We start from the raw sequence: 19826 nt of genomic DNA, 5'->3' as shown, positions 1-19826 counted from the left end.
TTTTCTCATAACCATATATGCTTCATATTTCACATACAGTACTTTCATTACTGGGTTTGTATCCCGAGGCAGTTTTCTGAAGGGCACAATGCTTAAAACTGCAAAAGCACAGCATTTAGATAGTAAGGAAGAAATTCTACAGTATGAACTCCAGCACAGTTGGCCAGATGAAAATGAGTGCTACTCTATACATACCTGCTGGCTGGGAAACTGACAGAGGACTGATGTGATGTTGCTAGCATACTGAGCCATTTCCTTCTTAATAGATTTCTCCACATTGAGGGGGATACGGCCAGAGACACTGGTCATGATATCTTGCAATTCTAGGAGAGGCAAGGAGGGATCTCGGAGAGTCTTCATCAGCCGCTCTACCCAGTCTTTTACCTGAGAAGGAAATAATAGGATCCAGACAAAATTAACACAATCCCCAAAATAAATGATACATCTGAATGCACTATCATGTAGTATTTTGAAATGGCAACAGAAGTATCTAACATGGTCCTTGTCCTCTGGTTTAAATCCCAGTTCAATGTGAAGTCAATAATACAGATAAGAAGCAAGGATTTAATGACTCTGAATCCCACAAGTAAAGGTTGGGAGAGTTCCAGGACAAACAGTTTTCTTTTCCTCCCTCTAAAAAATCCTTATGTGACTTTAAAACTGTCTTGGAGAACAGGTAGTATATTCGTACATCCCTTCCCCAAGAGAAGTGATCATACCCTGCTGCTAAAGAAAGGGTCTGGAAGGCAGTATCCACTCATTACGTTGACCAGATTATCCAGGACATAATGGAACACTCGATGGAGCTTCTCGCCTCTGAGTGCTGTGCTCTGGATCTGTGGCAGGCTACCCGTGTGAAGCTCAGCCTGTCAACCCCAATGAGAGATCAGGTCATCCACTACCTTCTAGACAGCGTCAAAACACACCATTGCAACTTACATTCATCATTCAAAATCAAGACATCCTTGCACTGTACCCAGCTGTAAGGAGAGAAGTCAATGGAGGAAGCATCATGAGAAAAATCATAGAATCTTAGTATCATAGTAACTCTTGCAAACTCTAGTTCCATAATGCTACAGATGCAAACAAAAGGTATAAGATCAGGGGGAAAATGCTTAAGAAAAAACCGGCAAACCAAGCACTGAAATCACTTGCCCCTCCACACTATCCCTACCATGTAATCAGTTCATGTAGAGCCATATTAAAAGTACCTTCTTACTCACCTGCTGGACCTTGCTGGGGTTGTCCAACTGCATTTTGGCTATTACACAGCCAGGGTCAAGAGCTGCTCCAGGTCGCTTGACATAATGGATACAGCCAGACTCTGCAGCTGTTAAGGTCATTACCATCTTCATCACCTACAATGGAAAACAAACTTAAGAGTTTGACCTCTGTTCACACAGATGAATGACTTAAAAGGGGTCAGTTTTCCCCTCACCTTTGAAGTTTGACTATATTTAATTTAGCCCAGAAAAGTAGGAATCTATCAAAATCTCCAAGAAACTACAAAGAAATATAATTAGAAAAACCTCTCATGATCTAGCTTTAGAGATTAATAACAGTTACTGACTTTTCCTGTTTCTAATGCTTAAATCCATTTTGCCATAGTTAGTGTTTTCACTTGTTTTGTACTTACAAATGATGAACCGTTTAGCTTTCTCATCCCCATGGACCTATATGCTCAAACTAAGACATCCAGGCCAAAACCTAAGGGTCATTTTTTTACTTATCTACCTTACCCTTGTCTACCAATTACCAAGTACACCTTCTAAACCTCTCTCAAGTATCTTCCATCTCTTTGGTTTAGGCCCTCACCTTTCTGGCCTAGAGTACTTCAAACACCTCCTAACAGATTTCCCTACCTGCTATACACCACCAACAAGGTCACTTAAAGCAATTATTCTAGAGACCAGACTTAATGAAATCACTCTTCAATGTAAGATCCTTCAATGACTCCCAACTGCCTTCAGAATAATCTAAACTTTTTAATATGTCCTTTGAAGTACTTCATGATTGCAAATTTTGATTACTCATTCAGCATCTCTGCTTGCCATTTTCCATTAAACCTCAGGCACTCTCAAGCAATACCGATGTATAATAGTTACAGTTCCTAATAGGCCGTTCTCTTGCTTCTGTGCCTTTATGCGTGCTGCTCCTTCACTTTTAAACATTCTCCCTGCCCTTCATCCCCAGTGTATTACCATATATCTTTCAAACTAAGATCAAAGTCCCCTCTTTCAGGAAGTCTTCCCCTACTATCCACCCATATCCACACAGCCTCATACCTATTTGGGTTAGGTGGCCCTCTGCCCTCTGTGCTTAGCTCTCTCAGAATTTCTATTTCAGTACTTGTCTGTTTTGTGGCCCCATTCCACCTACCTCATTTTTCTCTATAACCAGTGCTAGCATGACAACAATTATTCAGTAAGTGCTATTGCCCAGCGTGTATTTTTAGAGCTAAAGATAACTCATCTGTGAAAAAAAAAAAGGGTAAGCTTTTTGTTTTTAAAGTCTTAAGGTTTATAGCCCAATTAAGTCAACTGGTGCTTCTTCCTTTTTATTTTCCATTTCATTTCTGTTACTCTTCGGTCCTAATCCATCTTGGCAAAAACCCTTTTCCTACTTTCCCTCCCATGTCCCAGTAGCCCAGGCACCACTCTGACCTCTATCTCAGCATAGCACTGGCCAGCAAACACATGGCCTCCATCTTCCACAATGTACTGGATTAACTTCCCAGCAGAAGGTGAGCGCATCACTGAAGGGTCATTTTCCTTCTCAAACACACAGGTTTTATTGCCAATTGTGATACGATATCTGAGAGATAAGAGAGAGTATGTAATGAGGTGCCAATAAAGCACCTCAGGTTATAAAGGGGAATGATAAAATAATGTTAATTAAAAAAAGAAAAAACAAAAACAAACTGAAAATTTAATTCTATACACAAACATGCACACAGGACATTCTCATTCCATCTTTGTTTACAATGCCAAAATTTCCTTCAATAAGGGTCATATTAAATAAATGATAGTATACCCATATAATGGAATACTTATACAGCTATTAAAAAGAGCCGGCACAACTACTTAAAAACAAACAAACATGAAGACCATGATGATGTAACAGCTAACATTTTTTCAGTCCTTACTATGCCCCAGGCGATGTTGTAAGCACTTTACAGATGTTAATTCCTTCATTTACACTTTAATTCATTGTCACTACACTGAATGATTGGTGTCATACAGTCTACAATATATATGCTAAAAGAAAACTGTAAGATCCAGAATGGTATCTTAAAGGTTATTTGTGAATGTATTTAAAAGAAAAACAGTATATACATATGTAACTTGTATATGTATATAAAATTTCTGCAAAAATATAAGAAACTGTTAACAAGTTGGTGCTTACAAAGAGGGAAGCCTATTTTTCATTATCACATTGAAGAGAGACAATGCTTTTAATTATAAACACTTTTTATACTCTTGAATTTTTGGTAAGTGGATGTACTTTTTTTTTTAAATTATAAAAGACTACCAAAGAAGGCCTTGAAAAGTCCCAAGAGCCAGTGACTACTGAGAGGAAAAGTTCATAACAATGACCAGCAAATAGACCTCAAACAGCCACTTACCTATCCACTTCCTCTTTCATGTATGTGGTGTAACTGCTGCCATCATAGGACAAGAGCAGTCCTCCGTCACTCAGCCGATGCACATCTACTTCTACACATGAGCTGTTCATGATCACCACATAGGAGTTGGGGGACTGTCGAGTCACCTGTAGACAATGAGAACCAGAAGGGTCAAAGTCAGTGTGTCCCTTCCAGGTGGAGCCCCAGGAAAAAAAATTTCAGTACCTCTAACACATAAGTAAGAAAGATCTGTCAGAGAGGAAGGAAATTCATGGCACTAGTGCTCTTAGCATCAGTGTCTGTGGGCATGGCTCAGCCCTGCTGCAAACAAAACAGGGCGACCTTACATGCTTCTACCTGGTTTGTTTGTATTCTGTCTCCTTTATTTCTTGGCTGCAAGGTCAAGCTGAGGAACAACTAAATCATCTGCATAGAAACATCAAATACTGCTTTAGGCTATTGACACCAGTAATGACTGCAATTTCACTAATACCCAGCCCTGCAGAAACTAAAATATCCCCCCATTTCTTGACCTAAACAAAGAAAGCTAACAAAGACAAAAGGTTAAGGTGTAGACTTCAGTGGGGTTCAGCATACCTTAAGTACATACTTGACTCCCTCATAGATAAGTTCAACATCCACTGTATTCAGAAGTGTATGAGCAGGAAGGACCTGACCCCTAAAAGAACAATAATGTGAGAGACACATGATTCTAGAAAGTTCTAAAAGTTTTAGGGAATATCAAAGGTTATTGATTATACACCATTTCCTAGAATATCAACACTGGAAACAGCCTGAAGGACCATCACTAAGGGACTAATACTGATACATAATTATGAAAAAACCATAATAATAGAACATCACGCAGTCATTAAAAAAAAGATGAACTTTTAAAATATTCTCTGAAACATACTGTTAAATGAAAAAAGCAAGTAAAATTCTCTAGGAACAGTTTCAGAGTATGTAACCATTTGTCTTTAAAAAATAGGGGGTGGGAGGGGGCGGAGCCAAGATGGTGGCGTCAGTAGAGCAGGGGAAATCTCCTCCCAAAACCACATATATTTTTGAAAATACAACACAGACAACTCTTCCTAAAAGAGAGACCAGAAGACACAGGACAACAGCCAGACCACATCCACACCTGCAAGAACCCAGCGACTCGCAAAGGGGGTAAGATACAAGCCCCAGCCTGGCGGGACCCGAGCGCCCCTCACCCCAGCTCCTGGTGGGAGAAGAGGAGTCAAAGTGGGGAGGGAGAGGGAGCCCAGGACTGCTAAATAGCCAGCCCTAGCCATCCGCACCAGAGTGCAGACACAGTGCATGCGTGGGGTCCTGGAAAATAGGGAAACAGGTCAGTAAGACCTGTGAGCGGGTCCGCGCAGCCGGCGCCCTGGGGACAAAGAAAAGCGAGTGCTTTTTGGAAGTCTTAAAGGGACAGGGACCCCAAAACCGGACAGAAGCGTCCTGGGAAACTTAGTCTGGCAGCAGGGAATCTGGGGAACTCTGGGCACTCTAAACCCCTGGGTAGCAGGGAGCACGGAGGCCCCTCACGGAGATAAATAGCCTCCTGGCTGTTCCCCCTCCAACACGGCTCCACTATATTGGAGCAGTGACAGGAGGCAGGCCACGCCCACAGCAACAGAGGAGATAAACTCCATAGCAGCTGAGCAAGAATCAGAAGCCCTGTCTGCGCACAGCTGCCCAGCACAAGCCACTAGAGGTCGCCGTTCTCCCAGGAGAGGAGGGCCACAAACCAACAAGAAGGGAAGTTCTTCCAGTCGTCACTTGTGCCAGCTCTGCAAACTATCTCTATCGCCATGAAAAGGCAAAATTTCGGGCAAAGATAACAGAGACAACACCTGAGGAGACAGACCTAACCAGTCTTCCTGAAAAAGACTTCAAAATAAAAATCATAAACATGCTGATGGAGATGCAGAGAAATATACAAGAGCTAAGGGATGAAGTCCGCAGGGAGATTACAGACGTCCAGAGGGAGATTACAGAGGCCTGGAAGGAGATTACAGAAGTGAAACAAACTCTGGAAGGATTTATAAGCAGAATGGATAAGATGCAAGAGGCCATTGATGGAATAGAAACCAGAGAACAGGAACGCATAGAAGCTGACACAGAGAGAGATAAAAGGAACTCCAGGAATGAAACAATATTAAGAGAACTGTGTGACCAATCCAAAAGGAACAATATCCATATTATAGGGGTACCAGAAGAAGAAGAGAGAGAAAAAGGGATAGAAAGTGTCTTTGAAGAAATAATTGCTGAAAACTTCCCCAAACTGGGAGAGGAAATAATCGAACAGACCACGGAAATACACAGAACTCCCAACAGAAAGGACCCAAGGAGGACAACACCAAGACACATAATAACTAAAATGGCAAAGATCAAGGACAAGGAAAGAGTTTTAAAGGCAGCTAGGGAGAAAAAGGTCACCTATAAAGGAAAACCCATCAGGCTATCATCAGACGTCTCAACAGAAACCTTACAGGCCAGAAGAGAATGGCAAGATATATTTAATGCAATGAAACAGAAGGGCCTTGAACCAAGGATACTGTATCCAGCACGATTATCATTTAAATATGATGGCGGGATTAAACAATTCCCAGACAAGCAAAAGTTGAGGGAATTTGCCTCCTACAAACCACCTCTACAGGGTATTTTAGAGGGACTGTTCTAGACGGGAGCACTCCTAAGACTAAACAGATGTCACCAGAGAAAATAAAATCACAGCAAAGAAAGTAGACCAACCAAATACTAACTAAAGGCAAAAAATAAAATCAACTACCCACTAAAAGCAGTTAAAGGAAACACAAAAGAGCACAGAATAAAACAACCAACATATAAAGAATGGAGGAGGAGGAATAAGAAGGGAGAGAAGAAAAGAATCTCCAGACAGTGTATATAACAGCTCAATATATAACAGCTCAATAAGCGAGCTAAGTTAGGCAGTAAGATACTAAAGAAGCTAACCTTGAACCTTTGGTAACCATAAATCTAAAGCCTGCAATGGCAATAAGTACATATCTTTCAACAGTCACCCTACATGTAAATGGACTGAATGCACCAATCAAAAGACACAGAGTAATAGAATGGATAAAAAAGCAAGACCCATCTATATGCTGCTTACAAGAAACTCACCTCAAACCCAAAGACATGCACAGACTAAAAGTCAAGGGATGGAAAAACATATTTCAGGGAAACAACAGAGAGAAGAAAGCAGGGGTTGCAGTACTAGTATCAGACAAAATAGACTTAAAAACAAAGAAAGTAACAAGAGATAAAGAAGGACATTACATAATGATAAAGGCCTCAGTCCAATAAGAAGATATAACCATTCTAAATATATATGCACCCAACACAGGAGCACCAGCAAATGTGAAACAAATACTAACAGAACTAAAGGGGGAAACAGAATGCAATCCATTCATTTTAGGAGACTTCAACACGCCACTCACCCCAAAGGATATATCCACTGGGCAGAAAATAAGTAAAGACACGGAAGCACTGAACAACACACTAGAACAGATGGACCTAACAGACATCTATAGAACTCTACATCCAAAAGCATCAGGATATACATTCTTCTCAAGTGCACGTGGAACATTCTCCAGAAGAGACCACATACTAGGCCACAAAAAGAGCCTCAGCAAATTCCAAAAGATTGAAATTCTACCAACCAACTTTTCAGACCACAAAGGTATAAAACTAGAAATAAATTCTACAAAGAAAACAAAAAGGCTCACAAACACATGGAGGCTTAACAACATGCTCCCAAATAATCAATGGATCAACGAACAAATTAAAATAGAGATCAAGGAATATATGGAAACAAATGACAACAACACAAAGCCCCAACTTCTGTGGGACACAGAGAAAGCAGTCTTAAGAGGAAAGTATATAGCAATCCAGGCCTATTTAAAGAAGGAAGAACAATCCCAAATGAAGTCTAACATCACAATTATTGAGACTGAAAAAAGAAGAACAAATGAGGCCTAAAGTCAGCAGAAGGAGGGACATAATAAAGATCAGAGAAGAAATAACCAAAATTGAGAAGAATAAAACAATAGAAAAAAATCAATGAAACCAAGAGCTGGTTCTTTGAGAAAATAAACAAAATAGATAAGCCTCTGGCCAAACTTATAAGAGAAAAAGAGAATCAACACACATCAACAGAATCAGAAATGGGAATGGAAAAATCACGAAAGACTCCACAGAAATACAAAGAATTATTAAAGATTACTATGAAAACCTATATGTGCTAAAAAGCTGGAAAACCTAGAAGAAATGGAAAACTTTCTAGAAAAATACAACCTTCCAAGACTGACCAAGGAAGAAACACAAAAGTTAAACAAACCAATTACGAGCAAAGAAATTGAAACAGTAATCAAAAAACTACCCAAGAACAAAACTCCCGGGCCAGACGGATTTACTTCGGAATTTTATCAGACAAACAGAGAAGACATAATACCTTTTCTCCTTAAAGTTTTCCAAAAAATAGAAGAGGAGGGAATATTCCCAAACTCATTCTATGAAGCCAACATCACCCTAATACCAAAACCAGGCAAAGACCCCACCAAAAGAGAAAATTACAGACCAATATCCCTGATGAATGTAGATGCAAAAATACTCGATAAAATATTAGCAAACCGAATTCAAAAATATATAAAAAGGACCATACACCATGACCAAGTGGGATTCATCCGAGGGATGCAAGGATGGTACAACATTTGAAAATCCATCAACATCATCCACCACATCAACATAAAGAAGGACAAAAACCACATGATCATCTCCATAGATGCTAAAAAAGCATTTGTCAAAATTCAACATCCATTCATAACAAAAACTCTCAGCAAAATGGGTATAGACGGCAAGTACCTCAACATAATAAAGGCCATATATGATAAACCCACAGCCAACATCATACTGAACAGCGAGAAGCTGAAAGCTTTTCCTCTGAGATCGGGAACAAGACAGGGATGCCCACTCTCCCCACTGTTATTTAACATAGTACTGGAGGTCCTAGCCATGGCAATTAGACAAAACAAAGAAATACAAGGAATCCAGATTGGTAAAGAAGAAGTTAAACTGTCACTATTTGCAGATGACATGATATTGTACATAAAAACCCTAAAGACTCCATTCCAAAACTACTAGAACTGATATCAGAATACAGCAAAGTTGCAGGATGCAAAATTAACACACAGAAATCTGTGGCTTTCCTATACACTAACAATGAACCAAAAGAAAGAGAAATCACGAAAACAACTCCATTCACAATTGCATCAAAAAGAATAAAATACTTAGGAATAAACCTAACCAAAGAAGTGAAAGACCTATACCCTGAAAACTACAAGACACTCTTAAGATAAATTAAAGGGGACACTAACAAATGGAAACTCATCCCATGCTCTTGGCTAGGAAGAATTAATATGGTCAAAATGGCCATCCTGCCCAAAGCAATATACAGATTTGATGCAATCCCTATCAAATTACCAGCAACATTCTTCAATGAACTGGAACAAATAATTCAAAAATTCATATGGAAACACCAAAGACCCCGAATAGCCAAAGCAATCCTGAGAAAGAAGAATAAAGTAGGGGGGATCTCACTCCCCAACTTCAAGCTCTACTACAAAGCCATAGTAATCAAGACAATTTGGTACTGGCACAAGAACAGAGCCACAGACCAGTGGAACAGATTAGAGACTCCAGACATTAACCCAAACATACATGGTCAATTAATATTTGATAAAGGAGCCATGGACATACAGTGGGGAAATGACAGTCTCTTCAACAGATGGTGCTGGCAAAACTGGACAGCTACATGTAAGAGAATGAAACTGGACCATTGTCTAACCCCATACACAAAAGTAAATTTGAAATGGATCAAAGACCTGAATGTAAGTCATGAAACCATAAAACTCTTAGAAAAAAACATAGGCAATAATCTCTTAGACATAAACATGAGTGACCTCTTTTGAACATATCTCCCTCGGCAAGGAAAACAAAAGCAAAAATGAACAAGTGGGACTATATTAAGCTGAAAAGCTTCTGTACAGCAAAAGACACCATCAATAGAACAAAAAGGTACCCTACAGTATGGGAGAATATATTTGTAAATGACAGATCTGATAAAGGCTTGACATCCAAAATATATAAAGAGCTCACCCACCTCAACAAACAAAAAAAAATAATCCAATTAAAAATGGGCAGAGGAACTGAACAGATAGTTCTCCAAAAAAGAAATTCAGATGGCCAACAGACACATGGAAAGATGCTCCACATTGCTAATTATCAGAGAAATGCAAATTAAAACCACAATGAGATATCACCTCACACCAGAAAGGATGGCTACCATCCAAAAGACAAACAACAACAAATGTTGGCAAGGTTGTGGAGAAAGGGGAACCCCCCTACACTGCTGGTGGGAATGTAAATTAGTTCAACCATTGTGGAAAGCAGTATGGAGGTTCCTCAAAATGCTCAAAATAGACTTACCATTTGACCCAGGAATTCCACTCCTAGGAATTTACCCTAAGAATGCAGCACTCCAGTTTGAAAAAGACAGATGCACCCTATGCTTATCGCAGCACTATTTACAATAGCCAAGAAATGGAAGCAACCTAAGTGTCCATCAGTAGATGAATGGATAAAGAAGATGTGGTACATATACACAATGGAATATTATTCAGCCATAAGAAGATAACAAATCAAGATGGATGGAGCTAGAGGGTATTATGCTCAGTGAAATAAGCCAAGCGGAGAAAGAGAAATACCAAATGATTTCACTCTGTGGAGTATAAGAACAAAAGAAAAACTGAAGAACAAAACAGCAGCAGAATCACAGAACCCAAGAATGGACTAACAGGTACCAAAGGGAAAGGGACTGGGGAGGATGGGTGGGTAGGGAGGGATAAGGTGGGGGGAAGAAAGGGGGTATTATGATTAGCATGCATAATGTGGGGGGTGGGAGAAAGGGGAGGGCTGTGCAACACAGAGAAGATAAGTAGTGATTCTATAACTTTTTGCTATGCTGATGGACAGTGACTGTAATGGAGTTTGTGGGGGGGACTTGGTATAGGGGAGAGCCTAGTAAACATAATATTCTTCATGTAATTGTAGATTAATGATAACAAAAAAAAAAAAAAGAGAGAAAGAAAAGGGGGATTACTCCCTGATAGGGTAAAACTAACTGCAAATCAACGATTAATGCATGCTTTACATATCCTTAATTTTGATCTTTTAAAGGGTGTCTGATGATCAGCTATGGAAGCACATTTTTCTGATAATATTCCTTTCTCTTAAAAAAAAAAAAAAGCAGTTCCTGTGTAGTGATCTCCAATAGGTTCTTCACAATGGTATAAAGGTCATATCAAAGTGTGGGCAAAGGGTTTGTTTGTGTTTATACAGAGGATCAAAGCCTAATTTGGCTACCCAGAAAACGAATTAAGATACAATATGAAGAAGAACTTCCAACATCAACATCCTCTGGAAGAATCATTCCAGAAGATGATCATCAAAAAACTTCAACAAAGATCCTGGTGCTGTTGCAGTTGGAGCTGCATTTATCCCACCGGTTCCTGGACTTGCCATTGGAATGAAAAAGGAGATATCTAAGCTGGCCTGTGCATACAGTAAAACAACAAATTTGACTGGATCTATACTGTCCGAACTCAACCAAGAATTAGGAGAAGTGTAAGTTGCAGTGCTCCAAAATCGTGCGACTATAGACTATCTACTGTTAAAAGAACATATGGGATGTGAACAGTTCCCAGGAATGTGTTGTTTTAATTTGTCTGATTTTTCTCAAACTATTCAAATTCAGTTAGACAATTTCCATCATATCATTGATAAGTTTTCACAAATGCCTAGGGTACCTAACTGGTTTTCTTGGTTTCACTGGATATGACTGGTAATTACAGGTATGCTTTTATTATGTAGCTGTATTCTTATTATGTTAATGTGTGTACACAATTTAATTAGTAGTTTAAAACCTATACATGCTTATGTTACTCTACAAGAAGATATGTCAAAGAAATAATCAATCTTCCCATGTTTCCTTCCGCCTGCTACTTCTATAGCTTTTCTTCTTCCTTCCTAATTACAACCCTTTAGTAGAATTCGTGCCTCATATCGAAAATTACTGAGTATCATAATTCTTCCAAGTAGTAAAGATACCTCAAGACAAATGCTGGGTATAGAAGCCACAGGGCATAAATCTGCAAAGAAGTAAAAAGCTAACCTTCTCAAAGAATATTGCTTCTCTCTCACTTACTAACTTCACATTTCCCTGTATGGCCCCGGAAGATGACTGGTTAGCCAGAGATGGGTAAGATTCCTCAAGGGAGGAACAACCTAAGACAGGCACAGTTGCAGGGGGGCCATCAGGTGAGAAATTGGGAATCAACAGAGGTGAGACTTAGAACCTCACCCCCCTGTTTTGAGAGAAATCTTCTGCATCCGTGGATGTTTTGTTGCCCTTGTCTAGCTTGGATTAATACTTAGTCTATAGGCACAGACCTGATCATCTACATTTGCCCTCTTACAGCACTAAATTATGTTTTCTACCTTAATCGTGCATCTACCTACCACTTCAGCATTTTATTAAAAAAAATAATAATAATAATATGGGAGAAATGTGGGATTCACATATAAATCAAGTATAAAAATCAAATGAATAATCATAATTGACCTTATTATTTATAGTTCATGATGCGTGATCAAAACCAAAAGTCTCTGTGATATGACTGCCCTTGCACTGTTCACCATGTAAGAACTTATTCACTATGTAAGAACTTGTTCACCATGTAAAAACTTGTTCGTTATGCTTCAGAAGATTGGAGACTATTGAGAATTAGGCTTGGGCTTGATTAATGATTGTGCATTGAGTCCCCTATACAGAATTTTATTGTTGTTAACAATCATATAATCAATAAATATGAGAGATGCCCTCTCAAAAAAAAAAAAAAAAAAGAATAAATATTACCATTATTATTAAAAAGATAAGAGTTAAAATTAAAAAAAATAGGCGGTGGGAAGAAACAAATATCACATGAATAGGCTTATATAAATTTATAATATATTTGGAAGGTTAGAGAAGAAACTGGTAACATGGGTTGACTACAGGAAAGGAAATGGGTAGCCAGAAACAGGGATAAGAAGGAGACTTTTCACTATATGCTTTTTTATGCCTTTTGAATTTTGAACTATGTGAATAAATTATCTATTCTTAAAATTAAAACTTAAAAAAGAAGAAAATCCCCAGTACAAATCCATTCTCATCTACTCCTATCAACTGGGACTTTATTTGGGGTCTTAAAAAAAAAGGCAGTAGGCCATGGCTGGGTGGAGGAGAAAAGGAAGGACACTGCTAACGAGAGAAACATTATCAAGAAAGACCTTTGATAATAATAGAGAGAGAGAATGATAAAGCAAGTAAGGTGAGTTGTTAATAACTGGTGAATCTGGGCAAAGAACATATAGAAGTAGTTTGTACTACTCATGCAACTCTTCTGTAAGTCGAAATTATTTCAAAATACAAGCTTTAAAAGTCAGTCTAAAATAATGTTAAAAAGGGGTGGGGGAGCTTGCAGAGATTATGCATGACACATTTGTACACTAATAGGGAAATTATTTAACTAGGTTAGATACTTTATGTTGAGGAACAGAAATAAGTAAGACTGGATTGGTAAAATGGGCCCCAAGGACATAGGGAGTTGAAAGTCACCCTGAGGGATTTAGATTTAATACCGAAAGGTAATGTGAACTGCTGAAGGTTTGAGAGCATAAACGTAACAGAGTGGAAGATATTTATCGTAAGGCTTGAACACCTGGGAAATCTCAGTTCAGATTTCTAAATTTTGTTACTTTTCTTGTTTTCAGATACCTCAAAAGGGAGCTGATACAAGTCTAACAACACAGAAGGAAATAAAGTGCCTGTGATTAAAGTGCTTTAAACTGATTAGCCCCTTGGACCATTTCTCCAGGGACTCAAAGGCAGAGTTTAGTCTTCTGAACCAGTGTTAGAAATTAGTTAGTTTAGCCCCATACAGTCTGATCCTCTACTTGAAAGACCTATAAGATCATCTTGAATATCAGTCTCAAGTTTTAATTCCTGAAAGGTACTGCAGGTAATATATGAAATATTCAGGGTTTAGTGCTAGAGAGAAAACATTTTCATCACTAGGGTTTGTAGAGATTTGATGCTTGTACAGGACAGAATGTTTACTTCACCTGGACACATTTTTAAAGAGCTATACAATCTAACTGTGGTGTGAGCTAATTTCTAGAATCTGCAGTTAGAGTCCCAAAATAATTGGCATGAACTCCTATAATCCTCCTCTTCTCTGTCCCCATGGTCAGTGAATAAACAGGTAGCCTTCACAAGCTGCGAGCAACAGAGAGAAGAATAAATGGCTCTTTGAACTTCAGACCTGTACTCAGGACCACTGGTTAGCATGCATAGCCTATGAGAAACCAAGCCTACCTTTCTAAGGAGTGGAGGAAGTTAGAGATGCTATTCCGCAGGCTCACATCTGCCACATGAAGAGCCCCACACACAACTCCCAACATGGTGTCAGGTCTCTCTGCCTGAAGGGAAGAAAAAGAGGGCATATGAAAAGCATGGTTACTTGGCACCATGGCTCCTCAATTTAAATCAGGTTCAAATTTGCTGTGAAGAGACACCTAGCATTGAGAATCTCCATTCTAACTGCCCAACTGATATCTGAGATAAAAACACATTTACTTCTAGAATTTGAACAGAGGCTTCATTTCAATAGAAATGAAAACACCTTTCCCTCTGCTTTCCCTAAGATTTCCACTGAGCCAAAGACCAGCTTAAAAATAAGCTTTTGTCACAAATAAAATAAAAAATTTACAAAGACTTGGCTGACAGTCTCAACAAAAAATGGCATATAACCAAAATTTGGACCTTCAGATAATTTACATGAATCTAACGATTTTATACAAAATCTCGGATAGTTTACAATAGCTCAGCAATTCAGGAAAAAATCTGTTGATTTAAATAAAGCCCCTCTCAACAGCACTTGGTAGATGTACAAGTTGATAACCCTAAACCAGACTAACATTAAATGAGGAAAGAGAAAATATTCCAATCCCTGCATGTCTCTCTTCAAATATACCCTAGGAAGTATTACTAGAACATTTTAAATGACTGTGTAACACAGGTACAAGGACTCTTACAGTATTAAAATTACACTGACTCCTAGATTTCTCCAAGTATATCAAGAACCACTTATATTAGAATCAAATAAATTTTATCTGGTGATATGGACTCAGCACACCAAGCCTATTAAAAACACAATCCCAGAAGCTATTTGCGCAAGTGAGAAAATACACACCTGTACTTTTTCTGATATCAGTCTGTCCAGCCAGCCAGTATCAATTCTATTCAACTGAAAGCTCTCAGTCTCCAACAATTTGATCAGGTATTCAACTGTAGTTCGAAAGTCTCCCCGAATAGATAGCTCCTTCAAAGCCACCACCATATTTCTGGCAGAAGAACAGAAGCAGATCTGTTTAAGCAACAAATGTTTTAGTGTTTTTCAATCACTGTAAAGAATCACTTAATTCCTTTGGAGTTTTAGGAGGGCAGAGAGACAGACACTTCTAAGAACAGATGAGGGTACATATAAAAATGTGCTTATTCACATGTGTTCCAGATAGAAGAATTTGTAAGAAGTCAGTAAACTTAGGAATTCTGCCTGATTAACTACCATAGAGCATCAACAAATCACATACATTTCATTATATAGTGTACAGAACAAATTATGTGTGAACTAGCCTCAATCTTCATTTACTAGGTGTCCATTCATTGCTGGCTAAATAGAAATAGGGTATCATTACCTCCTTATACCTTATTTATTTTATTAAGGTATAATTTACATGTAATAAAATACATTTATTTTAAGTATACTATTTAATGAATTTTGACAAATAAAACAACTTAATTTAAAGGTCTTTATGCAATGGGGCAACAGGCTAGATATAGTCAGTCAGGCATCAGCCTGACACTGCATGTGAGAATGTATTTGTTTTTCCAAGCTGTACTTTAGATATCTGGAATGACAGCCCATAACTTTTATCACTTCCCAATTAAGTATAAAATGATCTAATTTTAACAAAATTTCAAATACTATGGGTTTTTTGCATGTATATTTCTATCTAGTGTCTATCCCACACAGCTCAGGACCTTTGACAAACATTTATTATGCACCTTACAGACTCAAAACACATACTAGGTTCATAAGGGAGAAAGAATATAATACAATCATCGTTTTCAAAACACATGGAAGAGTATCATAAATGCCAGTAGAGATACAAGCAAAGTGCTGGAGAGGTTCTAAGGAAGGAGACAATCTACCTCCTTATGAGTTCATGAAGAATGTGGAATCTGACATGGGATAAAAATATAGCTGGATTTATAACTGTGATAGGATTATTATTCCAAGTAGTCCAGACATTCCCTCAGTCTAGAACATTATTCTATTTCCCACTTCCACTCTTTTCTCTATACCCTCTCTTGGCCTGGATTATTCCTATATGCTTTTCAGGTATCAGACTAGATATCACTTCCTACTGGAAAACCTCCCCAACCCTCTCTAGCCTGAGTTGAGTGATATCAGACTAGATATCACTTCCTATTGGAAAACCTCCCTAACCCTCTCTAGCTGTATGCTCCCATAACACCCTTACACAATGCCACTATCACAGACAGCAGCTGTTATATTGAATTTAATTGCTTATTTGTCTCTCTTCCTCTGGATTATAAAGCTCCATGAGGGCAGAGACCCTATTTTGGTCCTCATTATATTGTCATAACTAGTAGATATTCAGTATATATTCATTGAATGGAGTGAATGAACAAATGGACAGAGATCAGCAAGAACAAAGAAAGAGGGAAGAAAATATGGGTTGTATTCAGGGAACATTATTACTGAAGCAGCTCATGTGAGGACAGGAACTAGTGGCAAATTCATTCATTCAAAAAGATTTACTGAATGCTTGTTATGTTCAGGGGATACAGCAGTAAAAAAGATAGACATGTCCTGTTCTCATGTTATTTAGATTATGATTTATGGGAAATAATGATACAAATATGGATTGGGGCTATTCTGGAGAACAAGAATATGAACACCAAACCATGTAAATCTAATGTTATGAAGAAAGAAGAAACAAACTCTGAACTGAAGAACAAACTTTTGGCATGGTGTCAAGAAGCAAGCTTAATGTGGAGACCATAATCTTAATATGTTAAAAGTTAACCTAGTTAGCTTTACATGGTAGAGGAAAGTACAGAGTAGGTTAGGAAGTAAGGAGCAAAGGCTTCTAGACCAGGTCTTAGGACAGGTTCTGTAGAAAATACTCCGTGGCCTGCCTAATCAGGACTGTGAACCTAAATACCAATAGAGGTCACTCTGGGAATGTAAATGAGTGAGGCAGAATGGATGGGGGCTATGTGAACTACTGAGTTCTTACTTTCTGTAAAAGCAGCAGGCACACAAAGCTTCATTTAACTTTTGCCAAATGGAATATACAACCAAATGTGGTCATTATCATCCCATTTTTTAAGAGAAGGCAAAAATCTATTTATTTCACTCTCCCAATTTTTAAGTACTGGGAATTAAAAAAGTTTAGACCCTGTCAGTCAATCAAAACACATCTGCAGCTGTGACTAGTCAGAAAGCCACTAATTTGCAAGCTCTAGTGAAAATTTTCTTCACTTTGGCAAAGCAGGATATGGCTGTGAAAGAAGAAAAAAATTCAACTTCACACTAGATGTTTTTCCTGGAAGCACTGCTTTAATTTTTAAAAACTCCACTTACAGTTTTGAGTAAGTTAGAATTATAGAACACAAAATAGGAAAAAAAGTAAAGACTTCCTTACTTTTAAAAGCATTATTAAAAATCAACATTGTTAATAAATACTATTGATTACATAATCTATATGTAACATCCCAAAGTCAAAGGAGTGTTATTAAATGCTTGGTACAAAGAAATAGACAAAAACCAGAAAGAACTAGCTCAATATTGGATAGTCTAAAATACCTAAACTGTCAAAATTACCTCCTGGAGCTATACTTTTCTGGCAAGTAAAACTGCCATTAATTTAATATTTAATGTTTATAATGTTTAATAAAATATCAACTCATAACACTTCTGATATACCAGTTATACATGTATAAGCTTTGTGTATATTTCATAGCACACTGGGGTCTCATATATGGACAGCTCCCTTATACCTTTTTCATGTAATAGGCAGTTTATTATTTTAAATGACTGTAGGGTATTTATGGCTATACCTTTATTTTGATGACAAATAAGAGATCTTATCTCTGATTTACACAATGCCAAGTTCTTGGTCAAGAAACTATCTGTTTCCATGGAAAAATATGATTTCTTTAAAGCAATCAATTTTATAAGCTTATCAAAAACATTTGAAAACAAAAACAGTTGAAAAGCTTCAGAACAACTAACAGAAAAACATCTGCCAAACACTGCATAATTTAACACATGAATGCAAGTACAACTGAAGATACATTTCTTTCAAACTGTTGTTCATATTAGTACTTCTGTGGCAGATAAATGATTCCCATTCTCATGCTCACACCTTCACAGAAGATTAGCACAAATTAATTTTTTGAATGCAATCAAATGCTATTATACTCACGAAATTGCCTCCTCTCTGTTTTCTCCCCAGGAAAAGCAATGACCAAACTGAGAATCAGCAAATTCATGAAGTCCCCCTGCAGCAGCAACACTGAAGTAGCCCCAAACGTTCTTATTGCTGCGGAAGTTCAGTTCCTGAACCGTTCCTGAGCTGGGCTTAAAACCCTGTTAGAGAGTGAACACTATGAGTTTCATACTGTGTTTCCAAGGAAGACAACATACATATATATTCATTGTTTAGGCTCTGTGTTAACCCCACATAAAAGCAAAAATGACAAACAAAACTCATAAAGGTTTGAGAGCCAACGTCCAGTGCTACAGACCCACTGAGGCTGAAGGTGACTTAAATGGGGCAGTGATCATTTACTTGTCTGCTCTGATGAAATCTCTATAAATTTCCCTCTCCAGAGGAAGCCCCAAGGTATTTCAGAAATATGCGCTCAAGATACCATCTTAATATTAAAGTTCACAGGGGAAAAAAGTCTAAACCTTTTAAGTGACAGGTTACCTCATCTGGATTTTCACTAGTGATCCGAGCAGCAATAACATGGCCTCTTGGGCAAGGAACATGAGCAGAATTTTCAAAATCAATCGGAGCATCGCCCCAGGGAGATACCCCATACATTATACGGATATCCTTGATTCTGTACAGAGGGATCCCCATGGCAATCTGAAAGATAATACAACACACAACACTCATTTTTTCAGTTACTTTCCTTAAAATGTGGAGGCTATCAAACTGCCTACGGATTTCTCACTTTAGTAGCTACTAACTAAGACTTTAAAAAATATGGTATTATTAGATTCGCACCACATCAGGAAAACCACCACGCATATCAAAACCCATACAGGCACAGAGATGTATGTTAGATGAGACTAGGAAAATAGGTGCTTTTCTCATATCAGACTCTGGTTAAACCAGTTTTTCAGGCACCTTGACATTCCAAGCTTCTCTAGGCAGCTCTTTGAGCCAAAATCAGGTGACTCACCTGGAGCTGTGCTGCAGGCAGGTTGACATCAGCCACCATCTCTGTACAAGGGTGCTCCACTTGTAGTCGAGGGTTTAGTTCCAGAAAATAGAAGCTTCCATCCTGGCTGTAGAGATATTCTACAGTCCCAGCACTCACATAACCAACCATTTTGGCAAGTTTCACAGCACACTCAAAAAAGAAAGAGAAGCAAAACATAAGTATTTTACCTTGTCCAGCTGGTAGATCATTACTTATCTATAGTTTCTTCCTGACTCAAATATCTTGTGTTTATAAGAGCCACCAAAGGCTTTTGACCACATAAATTTCATCCTCTCTGGATGTTACACAAGATCCCTGGACATGGATGACAAACTCAATTCAAAGCTGGGGGAAATCAGTGTTTTTCACTTGGGATTATGGGCAACCTCACCCTATCAGGCATAAGTACATGCATGCAAAAAGCACTGTGGCAGAGTCTTCGTTGTGCCTTGGTTTCTAGTATTCCTCCTAGAAACATGGTTGTCC

The 19826-nt window shown here is 38.3% G+C and overlaps 1 protein-coding gene across 12 annotated transcripts in view; it reads right to left on the bottom strand.

Moving 5' to 3' along the window:
* ACACA (acetyl-CoA carboxylase alpha) overlaps positions 1 to 19826 on the bottom strand; it is a 305940-nt gene that overhangs the window by 136951 nt on the left and 149163 nt on the right. For all 12 annotated transcript variants that reach the window (XM_036911058.2, XM_036911069.2, XM_036911059.2 and 9 more), the window contains 11 exons: positions 19320 to 19490; positions 18839 to 19000; positions 18332 to 18495; positions 15004 to 15154; positions 14127 to 14230; positions 4223 to 4304; positions 3626 to 3771; positions 2664 to 2814; positions 1224 to 1358; positions 720 to 866; positions 196 to 384 (listed from right to left, as the gene is read on the bottom strand). In XM_036911058.2, coding sequence (XP_036766953.2) covers positions 196 to 384; positions 720 to 866; positions 1224 to 1358; positions 2664 to 2814; positions 3626 to 3771; positions 4223 to 4304; positions 14127 to 14230; positions 15004 to 15154; positions 18332 to 18495; positions 18839 to 19000; positions 19320 to 19490 — 1602 coding nt within the window. The remainder of the gene's footprint in view (positions 1 to 195; positions 385 to 719; positions 867 to 1223; positions 1359 to 2663; positions 2815 to 3625; positions 3772 to 4222; positions 4305 to 14126; positions 14231 to 15003; positions 15155 to 18331; positions 18496 to 18838; positions 19001 to 19319; positions 19491 to 19826) is intronic.

This window comes from Manis pentadactyla, chromosome 4, assembly GCF_030020395.1.
Source record: "Manis pentadactyla isolate mManPen7 chromosome 4, mManPen7.hap1, whole genome shotgun sequence".
Taxonomy (NCBI): domain Eukaryota; kingdom Metazoa; phylum Chordata; class Mammalia; order Pholidota; family Manidae; genus Manis; species Manis pentadactyla.
Note: the sequence above shows the minus strand (reverse complement) of the source record. Positions and strands in the feature narration are given on the sequence as shown.